This window comes from Electrophorus electricus, chromosome 8, assembly GCF_041902795.1.
Source record: "Electrophorus electricus isolate QZ-2024a chromosome 8, ASM4190279v1, whole genome shotgun sequence".
Lineage (NCBI taxonomy): Eukaryota > Metazoa > Chordata > Actinopteri > Gymnotiformes > Gymnotidae > Electrophorus > Electrophorus electricus.
Window position 1 is genome coordinate 25,430,501 of NC_137504.1, and position 27,000 is coordinate 25,457,500.

At 43.2% G+C, this 27,000-nt stretch overlaps 1 protein-coding gene across 6 annotated transcripts in view; it reads left to right on the forward strand.

Moving 5' to 3' along the window:
* Positions 1–27,000, forward strand: part of brinp1 (bone morphogenetic protein/retinoic acid inducible neural-specific 1) — a 91,642-nt gene that overhangs the window by 14,948 nt on the left and 49,694 nt on the right. For 5 of the 6 annotated variants that reach the window (XM_081719758.1, XM_081719757.1, XM_081719762.1 and 2 more), the window contains one exon: positions 8,848–9,115. In XM_081719758.1, coding sequence (XP_081575884.1) covers positions 8,898–9,115 — 218 coding nt within the window. In that variant the 5' untranslated portion in view covers positions 8,848–8,897. Of the gene's footprint in view, positions 1–8,847; positions 9,116–18,802; positions 19,273–27,000 lie in introns of those variants that run through there. The other variant, XM_081719763.1, reaches the window with a different exon arrangement.

A 27,000-nucleotide genomic window follows, 5' to 3' on the forward strand; every position in this document is an offset into this window, starting at 1 on the left:
AGCTGTCCAGAGTCACAGTGAAGGCCTTGTTTAGCTCCATAATCCCTCCAAAAAGGAGGCAAAGGTTCAGAGATCCCTTAAGCAGATGCCTTGTACGGAGAAATTGTTCCTGAGGGAGAGAGAGTGGGAGCTTCAATGCCTCGTCCAGCTTGTTTCTATGCGACAAGCAGCCATGGGAACTCACCTATTAGCAGATCTGTTCTGCAGCATCGCTCCACAGAGACACATCGCTTGTCCAAAAGACAAAACTAACAAACAAAATAAACGCGTTGGTTCTTGTCATTGAAAATTCCATTTGCGCGATGAAAGGAGAAATGAAAACAAAACAGTTATGACAGCTCAAGTTCAACCATCCATCAAAACAGGAATAATTTACCCAGGAGTTCCTTCACTGTTAAAAGCAAATTATAGAAATAGTCATTAATAACAATGAAATACATTACTAATGATAATCAGAATCACCAGAGATAAACATCAATAACAGAAAGCAGCAAAGCAAGACTCCCAGAAGGCAGTGACGGGGTGAAATTGATTAGGAATGAATTATCTTCTGTTTAATTTGATTCCCCACTTACTTGGCATGCCTAATTTATCTGGCTCATATTCCATGGCACCTTGACCAGCCAAGCTGTTGGTGTGCACTGTCATTTGGGTTTGGTGGTAATGACCTGGCTTGGCGACAGGGCTTGTCCTCCTCGGATTCAGTGGCCAAAATGACCCCGCCGCCCATTTCTGGGGGCGGCTGCTCCGAGGAGCTCAGCTCCGTCATGAAGCCATGTGAGGAAGGCCTCCCCTCTGTTTGATTTCTCCATTGATCTGCCTCCTCCTTCTCTTCCTCCTCTCTCCTCTCCGCCCGGATTGGAGGACGATAATTCACTGCCCAGGTAAATTGGAACAATAACTCAGACCATTAGTGAATTAGTTTGTTTTGAAAATCACCCATTGATCCTGGACTGCATGATTGGGTGGAAGCTGGCATAGGCATTTAATTATCTCGGTGCAAGAGTGCTGAGGTACGACTTCTGAAGGTCAGGGCGCCGTGGAGAGGACCTTACTCCTAAATAAAGCAACGCAATAGAAAATCCAGTGCAAACCAAGTTAGGCCGCCCCTGGCTGCCGGGCTGAATTGCCAGCAATTGTAAGTGGCAGGCCATTAGCCTGGCTGTCCAAAGCAGGCCGCAGCCTCAGTACACCAGCCGCTTTCAGAATTTGGGTGGAAAGGATGGAGTTCTTGGCCCACTACCATCCCCCACCCCATAAAAGATCGTCTTCCTTGCAGGGCTGACTCCAACGTGCATGAATATCAAACAAATGCACACACACACACGCACGCACACACACACACACACACACACACACACACACACACACACACACACGCATGTACATGCATGCACGCACACGTGCACACACACACACACACACGCACACACACACACACGCATGTACATGCATGCACGCACACGTGCACACACACACACACACACACACGCACACACACACACACACACATGTACATGCATGCACGCACACGTGCACACACACACACACACGCACACACACACACACGCATGTACATGCATGCACACACACGTGCACACACACGCACACACACACACGCACACACACACGCATGTACATGCATGCACGTGCACACACACACACATATACACACGCACACACACACATGTACATGCATGCACGCACACGTGCACACACACACACACACACGCATGTACATGCATGCACGTGCACACACACACATACACACACACACACACACACACACACACACACATGTCTACATGGCTCTGGCCCTGCTGACTGATGCATGTCCAAAACTGCCAGTACAATGCAGATCTTTCATTTGACTCTGCGGAGAGGTTGCACTCAGGAGGGTTAGCATTCTGACATGGAGTTGTTTTCAAAAGCAAATATCTGGGTCATTGAAATTCTAGCATTAGGAACTATGGGTCCACCATTTTGTTGTATTGTCAGCGATGCATACACACATGCACAGTCATTTCATTAGAAACACATCCCTTGTACCAACCCTACCTGGCTGTTTCATTAGAAGCACCTGCTTTAAAGGTGCTTTTTTCAGGTGTACAATCACAGACTGTAGTCCATCTGGTGTCATGCATAATTTGTAAGCCACCCTCTACTGTTCATTACTGATCAGATTCTGCCATCTAAAAATATCGAGCCACCAGAGGTCCTGTGATCTGAAACTGAGCAGTCATGAAAAAATACATGGCTAACAAAACGTGCACAGCAAAAAATAGGCAACAGAATCTAGCTGTACACCTACAAGGGCATTCTGCTAAATAAATAATTCTAATAAAGTTAGTGTTGAGTGTATATAATTATTCATAATTACAGTATAATGTTACTTTGATGGGGCTTTAACTCTATATGATCAATTATTCATGAGCATATGGTAATTCGCCATAGTGTGAAGCCCTAACGTGGAAAGAGGAGGCTTTGTTCTCTGCACGCATGATTTAAAAATATGTCAGGTTCAGCAAATCTGATGAAAGTTCCCCAAACTGTCCTAAATTACCTATGTAAACAACTCTGTTCATAGATGATCATGCGTTCATGAGAGCTGTGAATTAGCATATATGTTGCCCCAAAAATGCCTGTAAGGATAAGCGCCATGCCCTATTGGACTGGAAATATCATTCACAAAAATAACAAAAGTTGGTAAAAAGATCAACTTTGCTGTTTTCGTGACTCATTAAATGAAAATGCCACTATAACACCACAGTGTAAACAAATGCTGACAAAGCACATGCATAGCATAGCACTCCCATACATACACTGGTCTGATGTAAAATCAGATTTTAAAAAAGCCAAACAAACTAGCAAATTCCCATCTGTCCAGATTACAGCAGTACATGATTAATGCAAGACAAGGCTGAAGACATATGGGGCAGTATGTGTCATCTTAGGTGACGTTGCACCGTCAGGCCCTGCAACCAACGATGGTTCTCCGGACAGCAACCGTCAATATCAACATCACAAACTGTTATATGACATAAATGAATTTTAATTAAAGAGTAATTTATCACTGTATATAAAGTTAATGGGCAGCGTGGCCATGTGTGACATCATGGTGTGTCAGGTCTTAGCAGATCAGATAAATGGCTATTGTCACATTTTAGATTGCCACAGATTAACTGAGTGAAGTTGAATACTAATGTCAAAAAGGAAAATCACAGCATGATTTTCATCAAGTTCAATTTTTCTATTCAAACATAACTTTGTCAAGCTAATGCAATAGAGGATTAAAATCCATTACTACATACAGATTTTTTTTCTTTTGGGAACAGCTGTGCTTGACTTGTCTGACACTCATAAATTGTGTCTAACCCATTCTGCGTTAAACTTGTGATGCACCAGAAGTCTGAACGGTGAAACCCATTGGTGTTCCCTCTGCCTAGCAGGGGGAAAAATGTCCTGGTTAATGCGCCAGGCCCTGCGTGGTCTTCCTACATGAAACGAGTAAGGGCGCTCTCCAGCTTGGCCTGGCGCTCCCTCCCCTGGCTGTGAACCTCGTCGGCTGATACGTCGTCACGAGGCGGCCAACACTCCAAGACACGTCCACTGGCTCGGCGGGGATGTGGACTACAAATCGGGGACAAGCTTCCCTTCTGTGTGTGCTCAGAGAAGGAGAACAGAACACTGGCCCCAGGAGGTCTTTAGATGATGCAGGGATGAAGAAACCATTTGCCAGGTCATTCAGATCCGTCCCTGCCGTTGCGCTTTAGAGTAAACCAATTGGGATTAATTGAATGGCCGGCACACTTGGCTGTCCTGGAGAAAGGACGTGGACTGTGCCTCTCATTGGGTCACAGAGTCGTCGCGCAGGTGCATTCAAGTGCAGTGCGTTTAAAATGACTTCCTTTTTTTTTACACTCCTCTGCTACTGACCTGGAATAATCGGATATGAGAGTGCACTTCTTGTCCAATTCTCCAATCCACTGCCCAATTCAAAACACTTAAAAACAAGCACTGGTCCGTACGAGTACTTGTTAGTGGAGTACAGCCCAATCACCTTACTTAATATATAAAATATATATAGTAACTCTATGATGGGCAACAGACCTCTTACTGTGCAAAGTCTTAAATGGATTCTCATTTTGCCAAGATTGTCTTAGGTAGAAAAGGGAGCCTGATCTCAAAAACAGAAACATGCTCTGCCAAATTAATCACTGCCAAAAACCCCCCCCCAAACAAACAAACAAAAAAATACACCCCTACCCCAACCCCCACATTTTCAGATCCTTGAGGCAACATGGTGATGATTATGTGTCTGTGTGCTGGTGTGTGTATCAGGCGGCAGGAGGCAAGAAAAGTATGAGGGGCAACAGCAGGAAGGGAGTGAGTTTGGGAATAAAAGTCCTCTTAGCACAGAATCTCAGCATGTGCATGATCAGCACCGAGACCGATCTTTCATCTGCCTCCTCGACATGATCCTTTTTGTGTGTTCGATAGAAACACAGTGATATATAATGAATGGTAATTATCGCTTTAATAGGCAACTCAGCCTGTTACCATGGAGAATGCTGTTACTGATGTGCAGGTTGCTTGTTCCTGTTATGTCTGTGCACAGTTTTCCACATTATACAGGATAAGACTCATCACATTACATGAGAGTTAGGACAGCAGTGTACCTCTGAGACATTAGCTCAGGGATGTCTCCTTCATAACCTTTTATGTGAAGATTACAAAGCATAGCATCTGCTTTAGATGCAGTTGATGTATATAGATGTATATGTAAGTATTTGTCATAAGCACATTTTTTCACCAAGGTGTAGTTTTTTGTGTTTGGTTTATTGGTTGTGTCGCTGGTTGAGGTATGTCTAAGACGTGGCCAAGGACACTGTCTGCTGACAGAAGTCAAAGCTCTTCAACATGTAATTGTTATATTCAACATGCATATGCATTAGATTGCATTTTGATTCACTGGGTAATTTTTTGTATTATTCATATGTTCATATATAATTATATATAATTATATATATGATTATATATAATCATATATAATTTTAGACAGCTCAACAGATATTCTTGGGTAAGATAAAAGCATAAAAAATAAAATAAGATAAGATAAAATAATAAAATATATGTGTCATCTATGATTATTATTATTATTATTATTATTATTATTATTATTATTATTATTATTATTATTATTATCTAGCATACAAAAACTCCTGTAGATGTTTGGGTAAATACATTATATAGATTACAGAATGAACTGGCATTGGTGCTGTTATAGTGAATCACATACTCACATTCCTTCATCAAGGGATAAAGGAACTGGCCCAGAAATTTGACCAGAGCTGGCTGGTCTGAGCTCAGTGATTTAGCTGACACTTTAAAATCAACACTAGTCACCAGCTGCCACTGGACTGCACTGAGAACTGTGTGGTGTTGCCTGTGACCAAATGCTGCCAAGATACTCCTCAGGTCAGACAAGCAATCAAACCTGAATAGCTCCAGTAAAGATATATATTTTGTGTAGGTGTATTGCTAAAGGCTGAAGATTCCTTTGGGGCACGGGAATGATGTCATTCAGAGCCGAAGACTGCGGTGATGAGTTTTTGTTTGTTTGCATGTGTACATTTTGTTTGCATTATCGTGCAGCAGCTGGTTACCTCACAGATGCCCCATGCTTTTAGATGAGGGTTTCTCAACCTAATCCTCAGGACCTTATCAAACATCCCACCTGGCTCTAATCCAGAAGAACCCAGGGATCAGTACTGCAAAACACTGGTCCTGCAGGCTGTTGGGTTGTCACTTATGCTTTACAGTGCCTTTCAGCAAGCCAAAGCCAAAGGGTTACTGTATTCAGGCTGCTTGTTCCATTATCCAGCAGGAGTATGACCTTGCAGCTTCATTCATACTGATCAGGTCACAGCGAAACACATGATCTAATGTCATTTCCATTACAAGTTCACTGTATCTGCCCGGTGGCCCTTTGTCAGCGTGGCGATGACATACATGTAGACATGCAGTCACAATCACAAGCCTTGGCAGTGGCTGCCAATAAAACTGCACACGTAAACATTCTGGTGCTGACATTTCTCTCCTCCTGGCAGTGTGGAGTTGGCAGCACTTGTGCAAAACAGTGCCTCCGTGGCTATCGCCTCCATACTTTTTCCCCTTTCAATTAGATGATGCATTGTTACATTCTGACAGCCAACCTCAAATTAGTCTAAACTAATTATTGTAAAGCTTCCTTATTAGATTCCTTTACCACATGTTTGTCATTGCTGTCACGGCACAGATGCTTGAAGCAAGCATGCCTGTCTGGCCCGGAGATCTTTATTCATCAAACCATGTAGACAACCTCACAAGATGGACACACTCGTTATGCCGTTGTCTGCACAGGTTGCATTTACCTGACATACACCATGCTCCTTCCAGCACACAAGGTACACTTTAAGATGTCTTCCTACAATGCTCAGTGTAATACCACAAAAGGCCAAAGTGAAAAACACATCTTTTTTTTTGAGTGTTGATAATGCAAGGGCTTGACGACATTAGTTACAGTTTCTGTTTTTATCAGCGGTGTGAAGTCAGGCCCTTCTAAGACATCAGAAGGGGTAGCAAAAAAAGGGATGGAAATATAGTATAAACATATTTCATATACACAGTAAAATAACCTATTCATGTAGTCTGTTCTTGGTTACTATACGTCATATTTCTGTTTAAGATTAATACTAAACTTCTCATTAGTATGGCCGAAGGGCCTCAGTGCTATGTAGGCATATGTGCCTATGTGAGCTTTCTGGTGAAGGTTTCTCTCGTAATATTTTATCAAACTAACCACCTGTTGAAATGAATGTTTTTTTTACTGGCCCTGCACTGGCACTGGCCTATAGCAACCTGGCCCTTCTCTGCATTCTGAAGAACAAGCTATAGCATTATTTGTAAAGTGTATAACTTTGCATGTAAAGTGTATAACTTTGCATGTAAAGTGTATAACTTTGCATGGCAACTACAAGTGAGACTACAAGTGAAATGAAAGGCTATTTGACACCATTGATGAAAATCTTAAAGTAATGCACCAAGGTCGGTCAACTCCACCGGTAAAAATGATGTACAGTTTCTGTAACATGATGAGATGCACTCCTGGCTAATAACTAACCTGCGCCATTCACACCACGTTTGTTCTGTGAACTGTGGCTGCATTTTGAGAACTGCTGAACTGTATTTTGGAATAAAAAAATTATTTGAGATCGTGTGTAATTATTGTCATTATTGTTTTAGTGGAGGGGGAACAAGAGTATTTTACACAATTCATGCTGCACAGCACTGGCTTTTATTTTACAACTAAATGTATAATTTATCATGTTCTACATGGATATGTAATATTCATGATGTTTGCCTTTTCAAAAGGTTGCCAAGGTTGCTACCAGCCACCCAAATATACTGCCACTATGATTAAAATAATACTGAAAAATGATAAACATGTCAAGGAGAATGAAATTTCTATTTAAGGCACCTTTATATGTATGCTAATTATGCCCAAGATTGTACCTGTACATTTGTCATTCACAATGGCACCCTTTCAATCGTACCTAATTTGCGATGACAATGCTAAAGAATGTCCTTGTCATTTGAGAACATTAAAAACAATGATAAAAAGCTGTTCTTTTGTTTGTATAGCCTTCATAGCCACTTTGTTGTCGAAAAGCCACGCAGCGTATTGACGTGAATTGTCTAATGTTGAGTTAAAAAAAAAAGTGGAGGAGATAAAACAGTTCCAAGCAGGAGCGTCCATAGCTGGAGGGAAAAATTGTTAAGGATAATTACGGTTGAAAATGGCTTCCTTATCAGAGAGCATAGAGAAGACTCCGCTAGCTAAGAGATAACACAGAGTAGTAGTGACACATGCTAGGCTGAGCATGTTTAGCTTACTTTAATGCAAAGAATGTTCCGACCTTATCAATTCTTTCTTTTTTTCACTTTCTTTTATAAAAGAGGCTACCTCAGACTCAGTGCCAAACGATGTAAGCATCGAAAGCACAGAATAGATGAATTTACTAAAGATTCTGTTACAATATTTACCACTCAGGCTGTTGAAACTAGAACCCTTACCAGTCAGTGCCAGAGGAGAGGATTGATCGCGGGACCACTCTAAATTCTATTGGCGAAGATATACAATGCTCCACTCTAACTAATGTTCCATACGTATTATTCAAGCCTGCTGCTGTGGAGGTAGGCATTTATTATCGCACATCTCAATTCATACGTGATTTCCATGCACCGGCTAATTGTGTGAGCGAATCCGATCACGCTAAATTCATGTGCCAATACACGCTCGCCGGTAATGAGGTTCCAGGAGACGGCTTGCCATACTCCTGCACAAACTCCGTGTCACAACACATCATAAAGCAGACTCTTAACCTTGTCTGAACTGATCTTGGCACCAATTAGTCTGAATGAAGTGAAGGCCTCACATGCTTGCTTGTAATCCATTCTCATCTGTGAAAAGGGCAGCGGGCCTTGTTAGGATGGAGAACCACGAACTGAGCTGGGTAATGGCAAGACAACCAGAAGCCTGTCATGCTGGTTGTGTGGTTCTCCCATTTTTGTTGTTAATCTGTGAAAAGGGCGTTATGAAAAGGAAGAAAAGATAACAAAGTAAAACAAATGTTACCACTGTAGAACGCAGAAGTGATCATTTTATTGTTGTATTATTTTCACTAATGTCTTCTGCCACTCCGTTTGTTTCCTCCCTCTATCCCCCTGCCTTTCTCTCTCTTTCCCTGCTTCTTTATCCCTCTCTCTATCCCTCTCGTCCTGTCTCCCTCTCTTTCTGTCTTTCAGGTCTCCATAGAATGGAGCGAGAATGAACAGAGAGCGGCTTAAGGAAAAGCATGAACTGGAGGGTCATTGAGGTCACTTGCTTCCTGTTTATATGGGACCATATAACAGTTCAGTCTTCCCGCCAGGACGCGTCGGCCAGCGAACAGCATGTCACCAAGCAGTTTGATTGGCTCATCTCCGACAGAGGCCCTTTCCACCACTCGAAGGGATACCTCTCCTTCGTGGAAAGATTTCGCCAAGGATTCACGACCCGATATAAAATTTATAGGTGAGTGTTGCTTTAGTATCTATAAGATGCCATTTTTGTGCTGGTACGAGGTTAAGGTCATTTTGCTTCTCGGACCTTCACCTCCTGTGCCAGGGTTTTCTACAAGTTCGCAAAGTCAAGAAACGTTTCAGTCGAGCTCATAAAAGTTGGGCACAGCAACGCTTACCCAGGCTGCTCCCTCCCAAACCACAAGCCTTTTATCGGCTCCGAGAACTGCTAGAAGTTTCTGTACTAGGACCTTGATTTTCTCCTCATTCAAGGATGACTACTCGCACTGCTCTTATCTGCCTCTCTCTCCTTTCACGCCTCCTTTGTAGTTTTTTTTGTATAAAATTATAAGCAGCAGCACCACATGTCTGGGGCAGCATATTGGTGTTGTGGCTGTAGGAGAAAGTGGATCACAATCTCACTTTATCTCGGGTTCGCCCGATGTCTAAGTTTTCGGGGTATTTTTCTGCCCGTGTGGCTGTTTTTCGCAGGAAGAAGTTTGGTGATCAGCATTTATGGGAAAGCGGCTCAGGAAGGTGCAGGGGGCTGGATTGAGGACTGGCCCATCTAAGCCCAACTCAGCGGAGAACGCTTTCGGATTTGCACATTAAAAATAGCCTGCAATTCAAGCACGCATATGGGGTATTATTTGCATCAAGCATTAGCTGCATCCCTTCAGGCAGCCAGTTTGCTTTCTTAATATTGGCAGAATATACTGCCAGAGTGTTCAAATTTAAATGGTTTTAAGAATCCCCCTCCCCGCTTTAACTTCCTTGGTGGCGACCAGTGCGTGTGCCTTCCAATCAACTACAAAGACCGCTGTTGTCCCAAACAACTGCAAATGCATATATTTTGTGAAGCATATCACAACTTGGCAACTGATAACTACAAGACAAGCTTTAAAGTTAATGGGACAGAAAGGTGCATCAAGCTGCATCAAGCGTTAGGTGCCTCCTAATGTGGCAGAATGCAGTGTGAAAAAGCAGACAAAGCCAGGTTTGTAACCAAACATCCACAGTTCATTAGAGCATCAGATCGTGACCAGGCATATGACTGGTACTAATGGTCTTAAGAGGTCCTGTTTTACCTTACATGAAGGATTGCTTAATGCAATGCTCATTAAGGTGTGTGTTTGTGTGTGGGGTAGGTGGGGCTCCATTGGGTGGAGCATTAAGGACTGGCTACACCCAACTCTTTTTTTTCACATTTGGCAGATGCGCTTATTTAGAGCACCTTGCACCTTGTCAGTTGAACCCATGACCTTGGTCTAGCTAACACCTTCACTACCTGCTGTACCAGTTGACCTGAGAGCAGCCAGAAACACAAGAAAAACAACAACAATGCTTCTGTGGAGCTAAAATATTTCTATGGAAACCTAAAAACTGGGGTGTCAAATTGGACCATCCACAAACCCACTTGTTCTTCTCTTGACCTTTCCTCACCGATGCCTTCTGATGCCTAGCTACTCATCTCATTTCAAGACTAGAATTCAGACTAAATGCTTGTTTGAGAAAAGGAAATTCGACCTTCAGCAGCAATTTAAAATGCAGTCCTGCTCCCAGATAACCCCTGAAATCCGTCTCCCTTATCGGGGAATTTTGGATTCTTGAGTATGTTGTGTAAATTATTAAAGATGCTGTGAGATACTTTATTTACAGGCACTTGAGTTTCAGATGTCTAACAGTCTACTTTAGCTGCCTGCTGACACATTCCCTTCAGGAAGAGAAGTGGAGAAACATCTAGCTCTGAATGGCACTCAGCTCCCACAGCCTCTCCTTAAAACTGCACAAGAACTTGCTCAGATGTCTCCTAACATAACCACCGAACACATAACACTTACACAGGCTTTTTTCATGGATGTGCCACTTCATCATCAGTTCGATCTCAGTTTTGGTCACTAAAATCTCTGTTCCCTTATATAGTTATGAATATGATCAAATGGTATTGTTGGCCAGCTTTCTAAACTCTTGTTGTTTGCTGTATGTCAGTGATGAAGTAACGGCAAGGTTAAATTTATATCCCAACCAACAAGTTCAACGGACAGAAATACCGTCTGTTTTTTCTTGTCCAGTCTGCTGCTTAGCCATTTTGGACTTCAAAAATGCATCTAAATTTGCATTTCTTCTTCTTATCTTTCATCAACAAACCACTCTAGAAGACCTCCATGCCACAGGATCAAGCTGACCCCAGAAGGTTAAAAAAAAAACAGGCTAAAGGCATTATTTTAACACCTACGCGGCAAACACTAGCATAGCACCCATAGCTTCTCAGCGAGCTCTGTGTGTGTGTTTGTGTGTGTACAGTGCCCACTCACCTGGGTGCCTCGTGCATGCTTGGCTGCACCATTTACAGTTATTGTTGAGAATTGTGGCATGTTACAATTTCCTATCCCTGACATTCGGGTGGCATCCATCAGCTTTAATGTCTTACTGTGCTGAAGTGCATGAAGAGTGTGCTTGTGTGTGCGTGTGTGTGCGCACGTGTCTTTGTGAGGGGTGACGTGATTTGTCAGAACAAAATTCTAAATATTAGTCTTATATTCCCCTGCCTCTTTGCTTAGCAAAGCCCCACATATTTGACTGACAAGCTCTTGCAAATAGAGGACTGGCGCTCACGCCGTCTTTGTGCCCTCACCGCAGTGCACTTTGATTTCCTGCAGCCGAGGAAGGCGTGATAGACTTCACGTGTTTGACTTGTCAGGGGAAGATTTAGATGCTCTCTTCCCCGCCTCCCTGCGCTAGCTCCCCATCTCCCCTGTTCCTTTTACCCAGCTCCTTTTCCGCTGCTCTATTCTCCTCCGGCCCCCCCATCCTCCTTTCACCATGTTTGCGCCTCCCTTCTGTCCTATTGCTTTCATCCTCTGGCAGATCTTTCTTCCTCAGCATCCTCATCCTCCTCATCCTTGACTTGGACTGGACAACAGCCATGAGACCCACTGGGTTTGTTTGCCACATATCAATGGAGCACTTCTTTCTTTCTTTCTTTCTTTCTTTCTTTCTTTCTTTCTTTCTTTCTTTCTTTCTTTCTTTCTTTCGTTCTTTCGTTCATTCTTTCTTTCTTTCATTTATAATTTGTAGTGCTACATGGCACTTCAGGGCCAGGATTTGGGTTTCTGGCTGAGTCACCCCAATGCCTGCAGTCCCCTGTCTCAATGAATGCACATTCGTCTGTGTGTCTCTTTGTGTGTGCATGTGTGTGTGTGTGTGTGTGTGTGTGTGTGTGTGTCTGCGCATGTGCCATAGCAAGCAGCAAGGCATGTGGAGAGGAGGGCTTAGGTACGCTTTTGATTCCTGAAAGTGGGATGCTAGGAAAAGGGTTTATGTGCTCGGGAAGGACATGGCTTCTGGCACGGCTGCGCAGGGGTGGCACAGTCGATTGCATCTCTTCCGTCTGCTTCAACAGAAGGGAAAATCAAATCCAGCCGTTAGTCCAGGGTATCGCTTTGCTCATGACAAGACAATTAAATCATGCATCAATACAAAGCAGAATGTGCTGCTCTTCTCATTAAAAATTTAATCAGAAAATCTGCATTTGGCATCTGTGTGACATCTGCATGGCTGTCAGAGGAGTGGGGGAAACTCATCTATCAAATGCCAGTAATCGCAGCAAAAGTTTTGTTTGTTTCTTTTTTCTTCCGGAATTGGGAATTGCAGGCCTACAGAAGTCCAAACTGGATCCTCCATCCAAACGACAAACTAAACAAACTAAACAAGTCAGATCTCACAGATTTTAAAACTTCATTTATTTACAGGATATACAATGTACAGAATTTAAAGAATGTGACCATGGAGACAAAATCTCTGCAACTGTAACTGCCATACAGATAATTAATTCTTAAAATGACCAAATGATTTGCAAATTACAAATTATTCTTTTACTCTCCTTTTTCTTTGCAGCACAGGAGATCTCTTAAATATGAAATTATATTATATTGGTATGTGCTTTAATAATTTTGCTACAGCCAAGTAATTTTCTGTATTGGGCTAAAAAATGAGCAACAGAATCATGCAGACAGAAAGATGTATGACTTAAAATACAGACTGTTCCACAGCCAAAGCAGAGATTAGACTGAACTTAATAAACCATGGACCATTCATTCATTCATTCATTCATTCATTCATTCATTCATTCATTCATTCATTTTGTTAATATATTAAAATGATGAGGAGTAACAACAGTATAATAACTAGTAATCAGTTGTGGAAGGTGACGGTATATGAGGATAAGGTAATGAAAGAGCTAAAATCAATGCAATGATGATATAGCAGTCACAAATGAAAGAAAAAACTACATATAAAAACAACGCACAGAAAAAATTAGGATGAAATGCAACGTACAGAGAAAGAAACTCCCAGAGTGCCTGTAGCTCACCTGGTTGCGTAGGTAGTGCTTGGTGGTAGTAACACCAAAGGTTATGGGTTACTGATATGAAAGTGCATCTGGTTAATGCCATGGAATTTTAAAATGAAGAGCGTTCAATTGCCAGTTTAATGTATCAGTTCCACAGACTAAATACTTTATATCAGTTTGAAAACTGGCATAATGTAGAGTGGAAAAGAGCATGCTTTAAGTCCTTTGTCCTTAAATCTGGTACTGTATAGCAGAACATTTAAATAAACGTGCCATTTGAAGTGTACAGGAATAGAATTTGGATTATAAAGTGACTAAAAATAAAGTTAAACAGTTGGTGATATTCTACGTTTATTTTTAAGCAGTGAAAATAAGTGCTTTGGCAGATGTGAAGATCCAGATTTTCCTTTATATTGTTCTCTAAAAATGGATAAGACCATTAGACATCGGCTATATATTTATATAAAAGAAAGACTCATTTAGAGGAGAGGGTACTTCACATGACATGACTGAACATTTGTCTGGAAGCAGCATTTATGTTACAATCACTATCCCAGAATGAGATGATTACAAAAGCACTACCATTAAGAAAACACAGCCATTAGTCATGAAGTCAGTTAGGAACGCAATCCTGCCTTAAAACACTGCCGAGAGCTCTGACCGTATTTTGGTAAACACTCATCCCGAACTTCGCTGCGAGAGCGGGTCCCTGGAGCTCTGTTGTCTTGTCGATGTAGGGCATGCTGTGATTGGAATCAGACTCGGCTCGAAGCGCAGGCGTCCCCAGGCTCCTTTTTATGGAAGCAGATTAAACGGCAGCCTGACGTTGAACAATGGAGGCCCCCGATCAGCAACAGGCAAATCTCTCTTGCCCCTAATAACCGCAGCGGCCGCCTACCTCTGTCCCAGGGCCTGCGGCGGTGATCTGCGGCGCGACCTCTCTGGCAGCTTAGCAGAAAAGGTCACAGTCACTTTGAGGGATCTGCGAAAGCCCCTGCTCTGATCAGTCCCCTAAAGGTGCGTTTAGGGGGAGTAATTAAAAGCCTTTTTTGCTCGGTAATCCGTCCTGACGTGCTGATGTGTACAGCATGCTCATTTTAAACGTAATTCTAAAAGTTTTCAGGCGTTATTTTCACTTCGGAGACGTGCTGTCACGCATGTTTATTGTCACATGGGAGGAACAGGATGCTTTCTATGGCCTTTTAAGAAGCTAATGGAAATGGAAAAAGCTAAACTGGGAGACTTTGTGGTTTTTGTGCTCTGGCTAAACTTACACACCCTATTCAAGCCATCCAGCCATTGCCAGGGCCTTTGTGAGCTGCCTGGTCTGTGTTAGAGACGATAATGTGCAGAACTGTGTAGAGCACGGGGTCTTTAGAGCGAAGATCCAGAAGCAATGGGCTATGGCATTTATAAGCATTTATATAAAGACATGTTAATAATTTAAGCTGTTATTTCTAGTTATTCTCACTGTGTCAGTAGTTAAATTCAGTAGTTAAATTCAGTGGTTGAAGGTTTCTGGCCAGCACTGTCATGCTGTCGCATCTGGCCAGCACTCAGCATTTGAGCAGCTCAGACTCCAAAATGATTCAAGGTAATGAGCCTACCTTTCTTATTTGACTGAGTAATGTCAGAGACCATAAACCTACATAAATTTAAACTTACATAAATCTAAAGTGAAATAAGGAAATGCAAAATTAAAAAGGCAATATAGCAAAAAGGTCTTTAGATGGTTGGGCCCACTAGCATAATGACATGGCATTCCTGAAGGGTTACCATAAGTCTTTACATGCCATAGTGCCCATATTACCTTCCAGAATGTAGACCAATATCTAGCTATTCCAGGAACAACACAAGTCACCTTCTGATTGCTCTGGCTACAGGTCTATTATGAGCACATAAATGTGATATTGCATCTAATCGAAGTGACCCCATGCCCTACCCAGAACACATGCCATATTCTTGGTAATGCTTAGCTCTTGTAATCCACATGTCCTTACTATCACATTACCAAAAAGCAATCACACTCGAGTTAACAGTACTTGGGCATGGATTTAGAGGGCTTAGCCTGTGAAGGGTATAAGGTATAACTCCCAGTCCATTTCAAGTAGCTAAAGTGCAAGGTTATTTTGCTTTCATACATGAATACTTCAAGTAAACTCAAGTCATTATAGGCATGCACATGACACGGAAGGTCATAAGTTTGGAAGGCAAAAGGCATATATGCGATAATGTACGACGATGTGTCGGCGACATCCAAACCACGAATATGGGATGCAGAATGGGTGGCTCCTTAAACGCTCTGTGTGGCATTATTCTGGAATGCATCTCTGCTGCTGACATGCGTCCTTTACACCCCGTCAGCATGAGCTCTGTGTGACTGCACTGCAATCCTGCTCCTCTGACACTGTGATGTGAGAAGAACGGGCGCGGTGTATTTACTAAAGTCTTATTTCCCTGTGGCTCATTCGCCACGATTGGGTCGGAGGCCATTTAAAGAGGTGCGACGGGGATATAGGCCTGTGATCTGTATGGCCGTTCTTTTTGCGAGGCGCACGCCTCATGTTGTCGGGGCACGGTTATTTAGGTTGGATGATCCCTTTCACTGTGGTCATTGTTCTTTGTCCCCATCTCCCGCTCTGGCGTGGACAGGAAAGCCAATATAAATGCTAATCTCTCTATTAGTGCACTTCGGAGCCCGTGAGCTCATTGTGCAGTAATCAAAAACCGAGATGGACGATTTCTTATTTAGAATGAAAATATTTATGAACGTGGCGATCTGCTTATTGATCAGAGGTCATGCGCCGGCGAGGAGAGCGCAGAATGAAAGTAGATTTTGTTATACGGACGCAGGCGTCGAGCTCGGATCCATTACGGTGCGAGTATCCATTCACTAGGGTTTAACAAGAAGGTGACTGGAAATAATAAACTCATCATTTGGTGAAAGCTTTCATGATATTCAGCCCTTATTAAAGAGCCCTGTGTTAGTGAACTGTGAGACGAGCCACTCTGCATCTGGCGTAATGATGGCACAGCACGGCGAGAAAAAAACAGGCCATTCTGAACGAAATGTCCGTTTTTCTTTATAGCACAGTGTCTCTGCCATCTAATATGTTGTGTAAAGGTCAAAAAAGAAAAAGAGAGACAAAAAGCCAGACTTATTGTCCTTGCCTTTTAACCTTGACACATGACAGACATCAAGCTGTATTTCCGCAAGTGCCAATTTGGCAGAAGTCTTGCACTTAACCTCAGCAGTGTGCATGCTCAAAGCCCAGCTCCTTTAGTGTCTAGACTTCGTTTTGGAGGATGATGTTTCCATCAACTAGAGACAAATCAAAATGCAGTGATATTTATTTCTCTGAGCAATCAGGGAACACTTCTTCAAATTAAATTGCGGTAAAGGAGTTCCAGCTGCGTCTTAGCAACACGTACTGCAACAGCAACGTCCCACACTCACACAGAACCAGTGCAGTGAAATTCACTTTTCAGATGACTTTAACAACAGTTACACAGCAACACGGGGGCTCACAGGAGTGTGCACTCATGCCGACTTTATTTTATAGGATGTAATGATTTCCGGTTACAGTTGTACGGGTCATCATCTGCAAAGTGAAGATTGAGAGTGAAAGGTGCCATTGGTGATTTGGTTTCATAGTGGTAATTAAAACCTCGGTCAGTCTTCACGAAAATCTGACGTTAAGGACGATTTCTTCATTCACTACTGCCCAAAAAGAATGGGGAAGTGCAGTCCTGTAACCGTCCAATCGCACCACTGCAGGAGAGGGTTCATGTTACACTGTCCCCAAATGATCTCCGAAACGCAACCTGCCCTGATTCTGATAAAACCCTTATGATTGGTGAATGTGATCTTCAACACTGACCTCATGTTGCCACTGCCAGTTTGCATTTCTGAGAAAATCCGCTTCTGTGTGTGTGTGTGCCCGAGACTGTGGCTGCCAGCAATGAATAGGGTGGCAGCAAAACATTAGTCAATCCTGCACATTCATTTCCTCATTGTTAATGGCACCTCAGGACTCGCAGCTGTGCACATAACAATATGCCAGCAAGCTTCTGGGCCCGCTGTACTTTTTTATGACCCGTTTTTGAGAAAGGGTATGACATAGGAAATTTCAATCGTCAGGTACATATAGTGCTCACAGTCTTCAGTGTAATTTACAGTGATTTGTCAGATTGTTTATGCTAATGTGGGCAATTTTGTGTTGCCTCATCAGTTTAATTGGGGGGGGGGGTGACGATGAAAGCTAATCAATTTTTGATTAAAAAGATATCACACTACATTCCTCTCTGAAGTTTAAATTGACTCTTTAGATACCTGCACACTTCCTCAAGGTCATCGCACTTTACTGAGTTCTTTATTGTGCAAATTCTTTTGCATCCTTGACTTTTATTCATACTATAACAGTTCAGTGATCCTAATATCAGCATTTACTCGATGCTGAGCAGTTCTTTCTTATTCCCAAGTCATAGGCTGTTGGACGTTAAGCCCCGACAAGGCTCTCTCTGTTCAGGACTAAGTGAAAGCTAAGTGAAAGAATCCAGCTATCGATCCCACGAGGGGATCCGCAGAGCTGAGCACAATGATACATTCATGGCGTAAAAGAAATGTGAGATAGAGGACTATCACTGCCTTTTGTTTAAAACCGGAGACAAATCCCTGTGTCTGCTGGGCTGGACGGGAATACATTGGGTTGATCCTGCAATAATTAGGGTGAGGAGAGGTGGATCATTTAGATGCAGTCAATAGATAGCAAGGGGAGCTGGAAAGAATGGAAAATTGGGAGACAACTGCACGCACACACTCTCGGGACAGAAAGATGGAATGACTGGAAGGTCAGTGTCAAGGTGAGAAATAATAAAGGGAGCTTTCAGTCCATCCGTAATGCACAATAGTCACAGCAGCACTGTAATCAGTCAGCCACCACCTACACCACCTACACACACAAACACACACGCACACATGCATACACATTCTTGCTCTTTTTTGTACACAGACACACTCTGTGTGTTGTGTCCATTGTCCATATGTAATTTATCACAATACGGTTCTATCTAGTTCATCTATTTTTCTCAAGATTGGAGAAGCAACCCACATCATGGGATTTTTAATATAGTTTTTATCCATCAAGTCATCCAACCAATCTTAACAACCCAACTGCCTCAACACCTAGCCAGTCAATCATCCAGCCACCGAAATAACTACCAAACCCTTAAACCACCCCATCACCCAATCATTAAACTATAAAACCCTTAAACCACCCCATTACCCAACCGCTAAACCACCAAACACTTAAACCACTCTGCTAACCAGTCACCCAATCACCCAGTGTCTAATCTACCAAACCACTCAACCATCCAACCACTAAACCACCAAACAACTAACCCCTGACTAACCATCTAATGAAGTGCCCCACCACCCTGCCACTTGGCCATCCAACCAGCCAGCCCACTAATCACTCAACCATCCACACATCCACCAACCAAAGAAGCCGAAACCTTGCAAATCCACAGTGGTAAAAGCAGGGAAGGGGATTATGTCACATCTTGCTCTTGAACGTCCGATAATCATCTGGCACAACGGGATTAGGCAATTACCGGCAGGAAGAGCTGGTAATTAGTGCAGCGCTGAAGCTGGAGGACGTGGCATGGTTAAGTACTGACTGAGCAAATCATTGAGCAGGACGCACTTCCACTCCCGGAAGAGTTCACCCACATCACTCTGGGGAAGAGCATCTCGCTGAGATAAGGGCGTCATGGAGACCAAGGCCGATCAAGAGTGAGAGAATCTTCTGAGAGGGCAAGTATTAGCTGTCAGGTGGGAAAATGTTGTGGGGTTTTTAAACCAATGGCAAGGCAGAGTGCTGTATAGTTTCAGGAATGTGACTCACATGCACATTTAAAATGAATTTACAATGGAAGAAGGAACAAATTAGTCATCATCATGGTACTTAAAGGGGTTTATTATTTGCAAAATTGGTTTCGTAAATTATTGCAACAGTAATTGATGATTATGATACAGATAAACTTGAATTTGATTTGCTGGAGCTGATTTAGTTCTATATAACACTTTTTGCTATAGTTTCCAGAGATCATTTACCCAGACATGCACCATGATAATTACCAGGTCATGAATATTTAGTTAAACATTGTGTTTAAATGGAAATTACTTGACCACCAGGGCAAAAGTAGCTTTCCCATTTACATAAGCACCAGAACTTAGTTTTTTCCTTTTTGTTTTTGTGTGCTCCTGCATGTGTGTATGTGTGAGTGGTAGTTAAACTTTAAGAAAACTCTTTTAAGCTATGACACACACCAAATAATGGAAGCTATTCCACAATTGCAGTGATAGCTCGATATATATATTTCTAAGTACAGCTATAAATGATGAAGCACTCACCAGCATACATACAGTGCATACATTCTAATCGACGCCTACAGTCATAACCACACCACCTGCCCCTAATAAAGTGCAGCACAGGTTTTCACAGGTCTGCACGGTTCTCCATTATCTTCCCAGCATCTTTATCTCTCTCCCTCTCGCTCTGTCGCTCCCTCTCTCGATCTGTTTGCTGATGAGCATGTCTCTGAGCCGTAAGCCCACTTGAGAGTGATTTACTGTAATAAAATGCAATATGGACAAGATGCTTGTTCTCGTACATCTCCTCCCCAACATTTTATTAAGCACATCAAATTACTTGATGTGTAGGTGTGTGAGTGCGTGCATGTGTGTGCGCTTCTCAATCGCCTGTCTTGAACACACACACACACACACACACACACACACACACACACACACACACACACATTGCGCTGCCATGTTACAATAAAAACTCTGCTGCCATAATAGAAGGTCTGCTCTGAGCATCAAGTCACTGTAAAGCTCAAAGATAAGAAGGGTATTAGGTCTTGATTCCGTGATTAGATTCAGTTTAGATCTCACACAGCCTCTGGCTTATAGCAGATTGCACTCACCATTACACCAAGTTCATTGGGAGAACGGTACAGTATGGATTATCTTTTTGGGTCAATTATAGGGAAGTCGGATCTTTCTCTTAGGGCTGCTCGAAAAGCTCCGCTGAACCATTTGTCCTGGATTGAGTTGTTTCTACTAACGCATTTTCGAATTGTGCACCTCCAGGTTTCTGAAAAAGCATTCTCCTCCGCCTCCTGTGCTTCCTCAGTTCCTCGGGTGAGCGGCTCAGGCGCAATGCTCTCACTGACTGTCGAGAGCCATTTTAATATGAGAGTAACCCCCATGCCAAAGGTTGTTAGTAAATGTAATGAAAGCATTTGTCATAGTGCATTTATACACTGCAATGCGCAGTGTAACAGATATCTGGAAACAAGTAGCAACAGAGGCAATGGTTATGCCTAGGAAAATGGAAGGAAATACACATAAACAAACAAACAAATGGAGAGATAAGTTACTGAATTAAGATCATGTCAATAAGCCTTGGTCTGATAGCTTGTCAGTTAGGCTTCTATGCTGTACAGCACTACAAAAACAATACAAAAAGTATTGCGACTCTCAACGTAAAAAATGGCCATTGCTGCTGAATCAAGTACTCAGTGTTACAGCGTATGTCTTGACTTTTTTTGTAATTATATAATTTATAAGGTAGAGAACAGCAGGTTTTATCCAAAGTCGCAGTGATCACCATATGCCTATCAGAGTCATCCGTTCAGTAGCGATCTGACAGATTTCTGAAGGCCCTTGACTCTCTAAGGAAGATGTGTGCTGGCTAGCTATCCTCGGTCGCAGGGAGATTGGTAGTTTCTAGGGCAGCGTAGATTCCTTTAAACCCCACGGCAGTAAAAATCATTACGTTCTTCTTTAGGACAGACAGTGATGAGAGCTCCCCCCTCGCAGGCCCTTGAGTACGCATATTTAGAGGTGAGAGTGAGTCACCATCTTGTCTGCCATTCGTTGTGTCCTCACTGAAGCAGCGGGAGACTTCAGCCTCTCTAGACAGATGGGCCCAGCAGGGCTAGCTCACTGAGCCTTCTCACACATATTGGAGAGGCTTTCTGCTGTAGGCCAGAACAGTGGGAGAGAAGAAAGAAACAATTAACACTGCGAGAGATAGAGAGAGAGAGGCAGAGAAACAGAGAGAGAGTGTGTGTGAGACAGAAATAGAGAGAGATTTAAATAAACCAATTGACAATAAGGTTAAAAGAAAATCAAAAAAAAAAAGTGTGCTGATATATCTGTGATTAATTCCTGAGAAAGCAGTTTGGGTTAATATGACTCATCATCAGGATGTACAGGACTATGATACAATACGTAATGACTAACAGTGCAAAGCAGTACAAAGTATTGAATCTCCATGTTGTAAGCAGATTAATAAATAGATACCTAGTGAGGCTGTCAGAGGGAGGTTGTGTTAGAGGGAGACAGAGACCAGTATAATGTGGTCAAAGGCGAACTAGTTCGCACGACAAGCACACAACACCGAGCATTCTGGGATCTGCAGAAATAGAATACGCACCCACAGTACTTCTCATGGTCTCCATAGCGACTAGCATTATATGTCTTGGTTATGTACCCTTGCAAATTACCCTGGATGATGTTCCAGTGTAAAGGAACACATCATACAATTACAGCTTCAAAAGGCTGGTCTATGGAACAGTGTTTAATTTGTTTAACTTTTAACTTTTTTTGTTTCACTTAAAACGGTATTAACCACCAAGATTGAAGTATGTTACCTGTCAGATAACTGATTCAAGTCACTTTTGGTGCATTTTAACCAAAGTCTGTTCCCAGTGTTCAAGACACCACACCGGCCCTTACCCAGAGAAGCATCAGCAGGTGGAGGGAAGGGTCATGGCACCAATATGTCCCCGTCTGAACTCATGGCTTGAACCCACAACTTAATGCGTAGCACGGCTTAACTCCATGCTTAATGCACTTAATGATTATTACCATGATAACAGAGGAAAGTTACATTCTAATATTACTGAGTGCATAAAAGGTGAAAGACCTCAAAATACCTGCCTGATCCAGAGAGGCCAAGAATTCTCATTTCTTAACTCCTCCATGACACCATTTACATGCCCAGAGTAAGTCAGTCCATCTCCTTCATCTTGCCTCACAATTCATATCTCTATTACGCAGCCTTGAACAAATGTTTATAAATAGCCTTCTCTGTTTGCTTTTCCATTAGGAGCCTGTAGCAGGCCTGAGCTGCATCCACCACTGCTGCCTTAAAAATAGCTCCACGACTCGGCTCCTGCCCTGCGTCATGCCTGCCTGGACGCCGTGAGACTCCAGGCCACATTTAAGCATTAGCTACTGCAACTGTGAAATGGGGTGGGTGGGGATTTGAAGAGGCATAAGCAAGGAGGGAGAAGAGATGGAGAATGGAAGTACAGAGAACACGGAAAAAAAAGAAAACATGAAATGCATCGATTTCTAACGCTGCTTCCCCATTGTGGAAGAAAAGGCCTCTGCATGGAGATTTATCCTTTAATATGTGTAAGGGTAGTGGCAGCTCAAAAGTGTCTGGGAGTTCGATTGTTTGTGGAGGCATGATTTATGACTTTAGTTTAGGAAGGGCGATGATTATGGAAAGTCCGCCCGTGCTCCTGTTTTCCCAGGGCGGCATTGGAAAGGAGGCCGTGTGAGCTTCAAAACCTACAGCAAAGACGAAGGGTTGTGGAAGGGCAGGGGGTAACCCCAGCACGTACAGAGAGTATGTGTGTGTGTGGGAGGGGGGTTGGGGTATGTGTGTGAGAGGGTGACAAAGCGAGAGAGAGAGAGAGAGAGAGAGAGAGAGAGAGAGACGGGATGAATAACTCATAAGGGTAAGTCCTACAGGCTTCAGTTATTTTACAGGCTGTCTGTTAATTGTAGATCTATAATGATGGCAACCAAAATAGACTTGAATTGGATCTCAGTAAAAAAAAAAAAAAACTTCAACCCTGCAGGGCAAACCATTTGTAGCATTCGAGCTAATTGTGTTATATCACCTCTACACCGTGGTGCACGTATAACATCCACTTTATTCTCCTTTTCTTTCAGTCATGTAATATTGAAGAAATTCTAATCACTTGTGTCTATACAAAAGATGTCCGTTTATTTCCAGTTAGAAGCTGAGCATGAAATTGACATGCAGCTGAATGTTTGACAAACACAAACAGCTTTAAATCTCCCTCAGACTGCCCTTTGTTTTGATAATCCTGTCAGTTGCATGGTTGGGTACAAATGTGGAGAAAATATAACTATTCCACAGGGGCTTTGATCACTGGCATGTGGTCTTGCCAAAACCAAAAAGAATGACAGTATTGTTTATGGAGGACAGTGTGTATGTGAGTGTGTTTATGGCAGTGTATGTTTGTGTGTGTGTGCATGTGTGTGTGGTGTGTTCGAATGTGTGTGGTGTCGTGTGTGTGTGTGGCCGTATGTGTGCATGTTTTTGTGCTGTGTGTATGTCTGTTCATGTGTGTGTATGTACACATGTGGTGTGGGTGGGTGTATGCGTGTGTGCGCACACATGCTTATGCCAGACCACAGAGTCCCAGCCAATGGTGCAATCACCCTCCAAACAAATGTTGTTCCGGGAAGCCGTGGATAGACATTCGTTTCTGCAGCCTGAGGAGGAATAGTCGCCCTCCCACTCCTCCCCTGCTGGCAACATGGCGCCGTCAGGAATGACCATGCAGTGTAGCCATTTGGTGCCGTGGATTAGCGCAGGACCCCTGCTCTTAATGTCACCCACTTTTAATGGAAAAAATGAATCTCCCTGTGAAATTGCTATGGGGGCCTGACACTGCGTGGGCGTCGTGAGCCTACTGCTCTGTGAGAGGCCCCTGCAGGCTGATAGATTGGGACTGGGGGCTTGTAAAAAGCCTCGTGCCGTATTGTATCAATGCATCGTAAAAGGTCAAGTGGGGTTTTCGCTCCAAGCAGGCGTGGACCAGGCTGTCACACTCACTGCACCTTGCGCAGTTCCAGCTCACTGACACTGCTGCCCAACTCTCCTGCAACTCTCCAATATTCATGCTTCATTAGGAAAAGCAGGAAGGGTAGTGTGAGTCCTGTCTCCCATAACCAGAGGTTTGTAATGGTGTAAAGATTTGAGCAGGAGGAAGAGGTATCACAAAGGGCCTGTGTTTGAATATGAGGGATTTTACAAAAAAAAAAGCCCTGCCTTTGTTACATTAAAGAGAAAAAAAGTGCCCATTTCCACACTCCCTCCTGCTAAATTACTTTGATTGTTTTATCCTTAAATTCCAGTCGGACCGAATATTTGTAGTTTTGTTTCTTGCATGGTCCGTGTCTGTTCCTTGCTTCTCAGACAGGAATAGACCTGGGCATTACCAAAGCCAGGGTTAGACTCATTAGCCAAATGCAGTCCCTGCAGGCATGCATACTTTACTTCAGTGAACTGTGCTGGAGGAGCAGCTTCATTTGATTATGCGGCTGTCTCTGTGATGAGAAGTAAACAGACAGCTCTGCTATAAATGTTCGATTGTTCTTTCGGGGGGCGGGGGGGGGGTGGTCTTGGGGGAATTGACTTGTGACTGGAAGCTCGTCCTTGTGCACCTCTTATCGAAGGCACACTTGAGATGCCTTTCTCGGAAGTTGCATTTGGATGCAGTTGGAAAAAAAAAAACTGCAAAGGAACAAAAAGAAAGATGCTGTGACCCCACCAAACAGTGTTTTGTAGAGTGGGACGTGTTTACAGATGAAGAAACAAACACTGGTTTCCCATTCTTACGGGATCAAGAAAGGCAATGCGATACGGTGTATGCGATTTCTTATTACGGGATGGCATGTGGGTACAGATGCGGCAAAACAGACCTGTGGCGAGAGCAGATACATGTCTTTTGGGAGATCTGCGCGTTGCCACAGTACTGCTGTACAAAATGAGGCTTATTGGTGAGTGGTGCTTAAATAAATTGTTGTTCTTCTATGTCTTAGAGAGAGGGTGTTTCCATCAGGGTAGCAAGAATATCTGACCTGATTCATGTTAATAACCAGACACACACCTAAATATGATCACACTAAAACTGGGGCACCTGGCCTGGCATTATAAGGCCCGAGTCCTGGTCCATGCTCCAGTGCCCTCCCCATGTCATTGTGTCTGGCTTTGGGCAAGAAGGCTATAGCACTGAATTACTAAACTCCTGCTTCTAGCCTCTGCTAATCTCTGCACAAGGACCCAGTCGCATATGGCTGGAACATATTGCTACTGCTGCTGGTCTGAGTTATGAGGGAGGACATTTAGGCTAAGCTCGTGCATTAGTGGGCTTCGGAGCACACTGCCAACCTGATAAGTGCGGGCTGCCCTCTCCGCGAGGTTGTTAGCAACGCCGAGACTCGTTTGTGGAGTTAGCATTTTAATGGAGCCAAGCTTTGATAGAGCTGCCTTGCAATAGCGGGGACGTCGGTAAGCATGCTGACTGCTTCCCATGAGCAATATGCGCTTCAGTAGCACGGTTACAACCACGCTAACGATCAGACCCCGAGTGGACGCTGCACTACCAGGATTTGCTTTCTTGGAAAAGGCGAGGCACACTGTCTGATCTGTTGTCAGATCTCACACGGCTTGAAGCCCATTTACCGCAATTCAGTGCTCTTCCCCAAAGAGTTCTTCATAGAAGCTGGGCGTACACAAGGAGAGCCTCCCTGAGCCGTGCTCAACACATCGCGGCGTACGCACAGCGGAGCGTGGTAAATCTGGACACAGTCCAAATGCAGGAGTGCGACGAGGGAAGACGTGTAGGCCGACACTAATAGCCGCTGAACGGCCACGGTGAAAGGTGTTTTGTGTCGAGCTACGTGCTATGAGACTGCATCCTACGGATCAGATCGAGGAAAATTGGAACTAAGTAATAGGTCAATTTGGAGGCCCAAGGAGCTATTCACGACTAAATCAGGGGAAGGGACACTTGTGGTTTGAAAAGAAGAGAAGGAAAATAAAGGGGGTGAAATATTCAGGGTGTAGACTAGCGGTCAGAGCTGTTTTTGTTATTCCAGCTGTTCGAAACATAACCAGTGACTCGGATTTAGCATATACCTTCCCAGTCCCATGAAGTTACGTGTAGCCTATTAGTTAGAATTCCTGTTAGAGAATGACACATTATTTATGTAACCAGCATACATTTCTGTCTTTTAACTCAGTGGTATTACTCATAAGACTGTCATACATGTGAATCAGGCAGGCCATTGGATGTACGCAGATGTTTGTCTCACAGGAAATTAACAGCAATTAAGTGAACGCAACAGGGCAATGTGCAGTGCACTGATTGTTCTGTGATAATCATTTTCCAGCTTTATCTGCTGGGGTATCTAAAGGCATTATTCCTTGCAAAGTGAAACATAAAACTTTCCCCACTAGGACATTTTTTAATAAACAGTGCATTTCAAATCAATATCTAAGAATTTTTGTGAATACCATACTATTTAATCTATTTTATCTAGTTCAAATTAATTATTCAGTCAGTTCATTGATGTGTTAATTAATTAATCTCTCTCTCTCTCTCTCTGGCCCTCAGATGTGCCCCACACACACACACACACACAC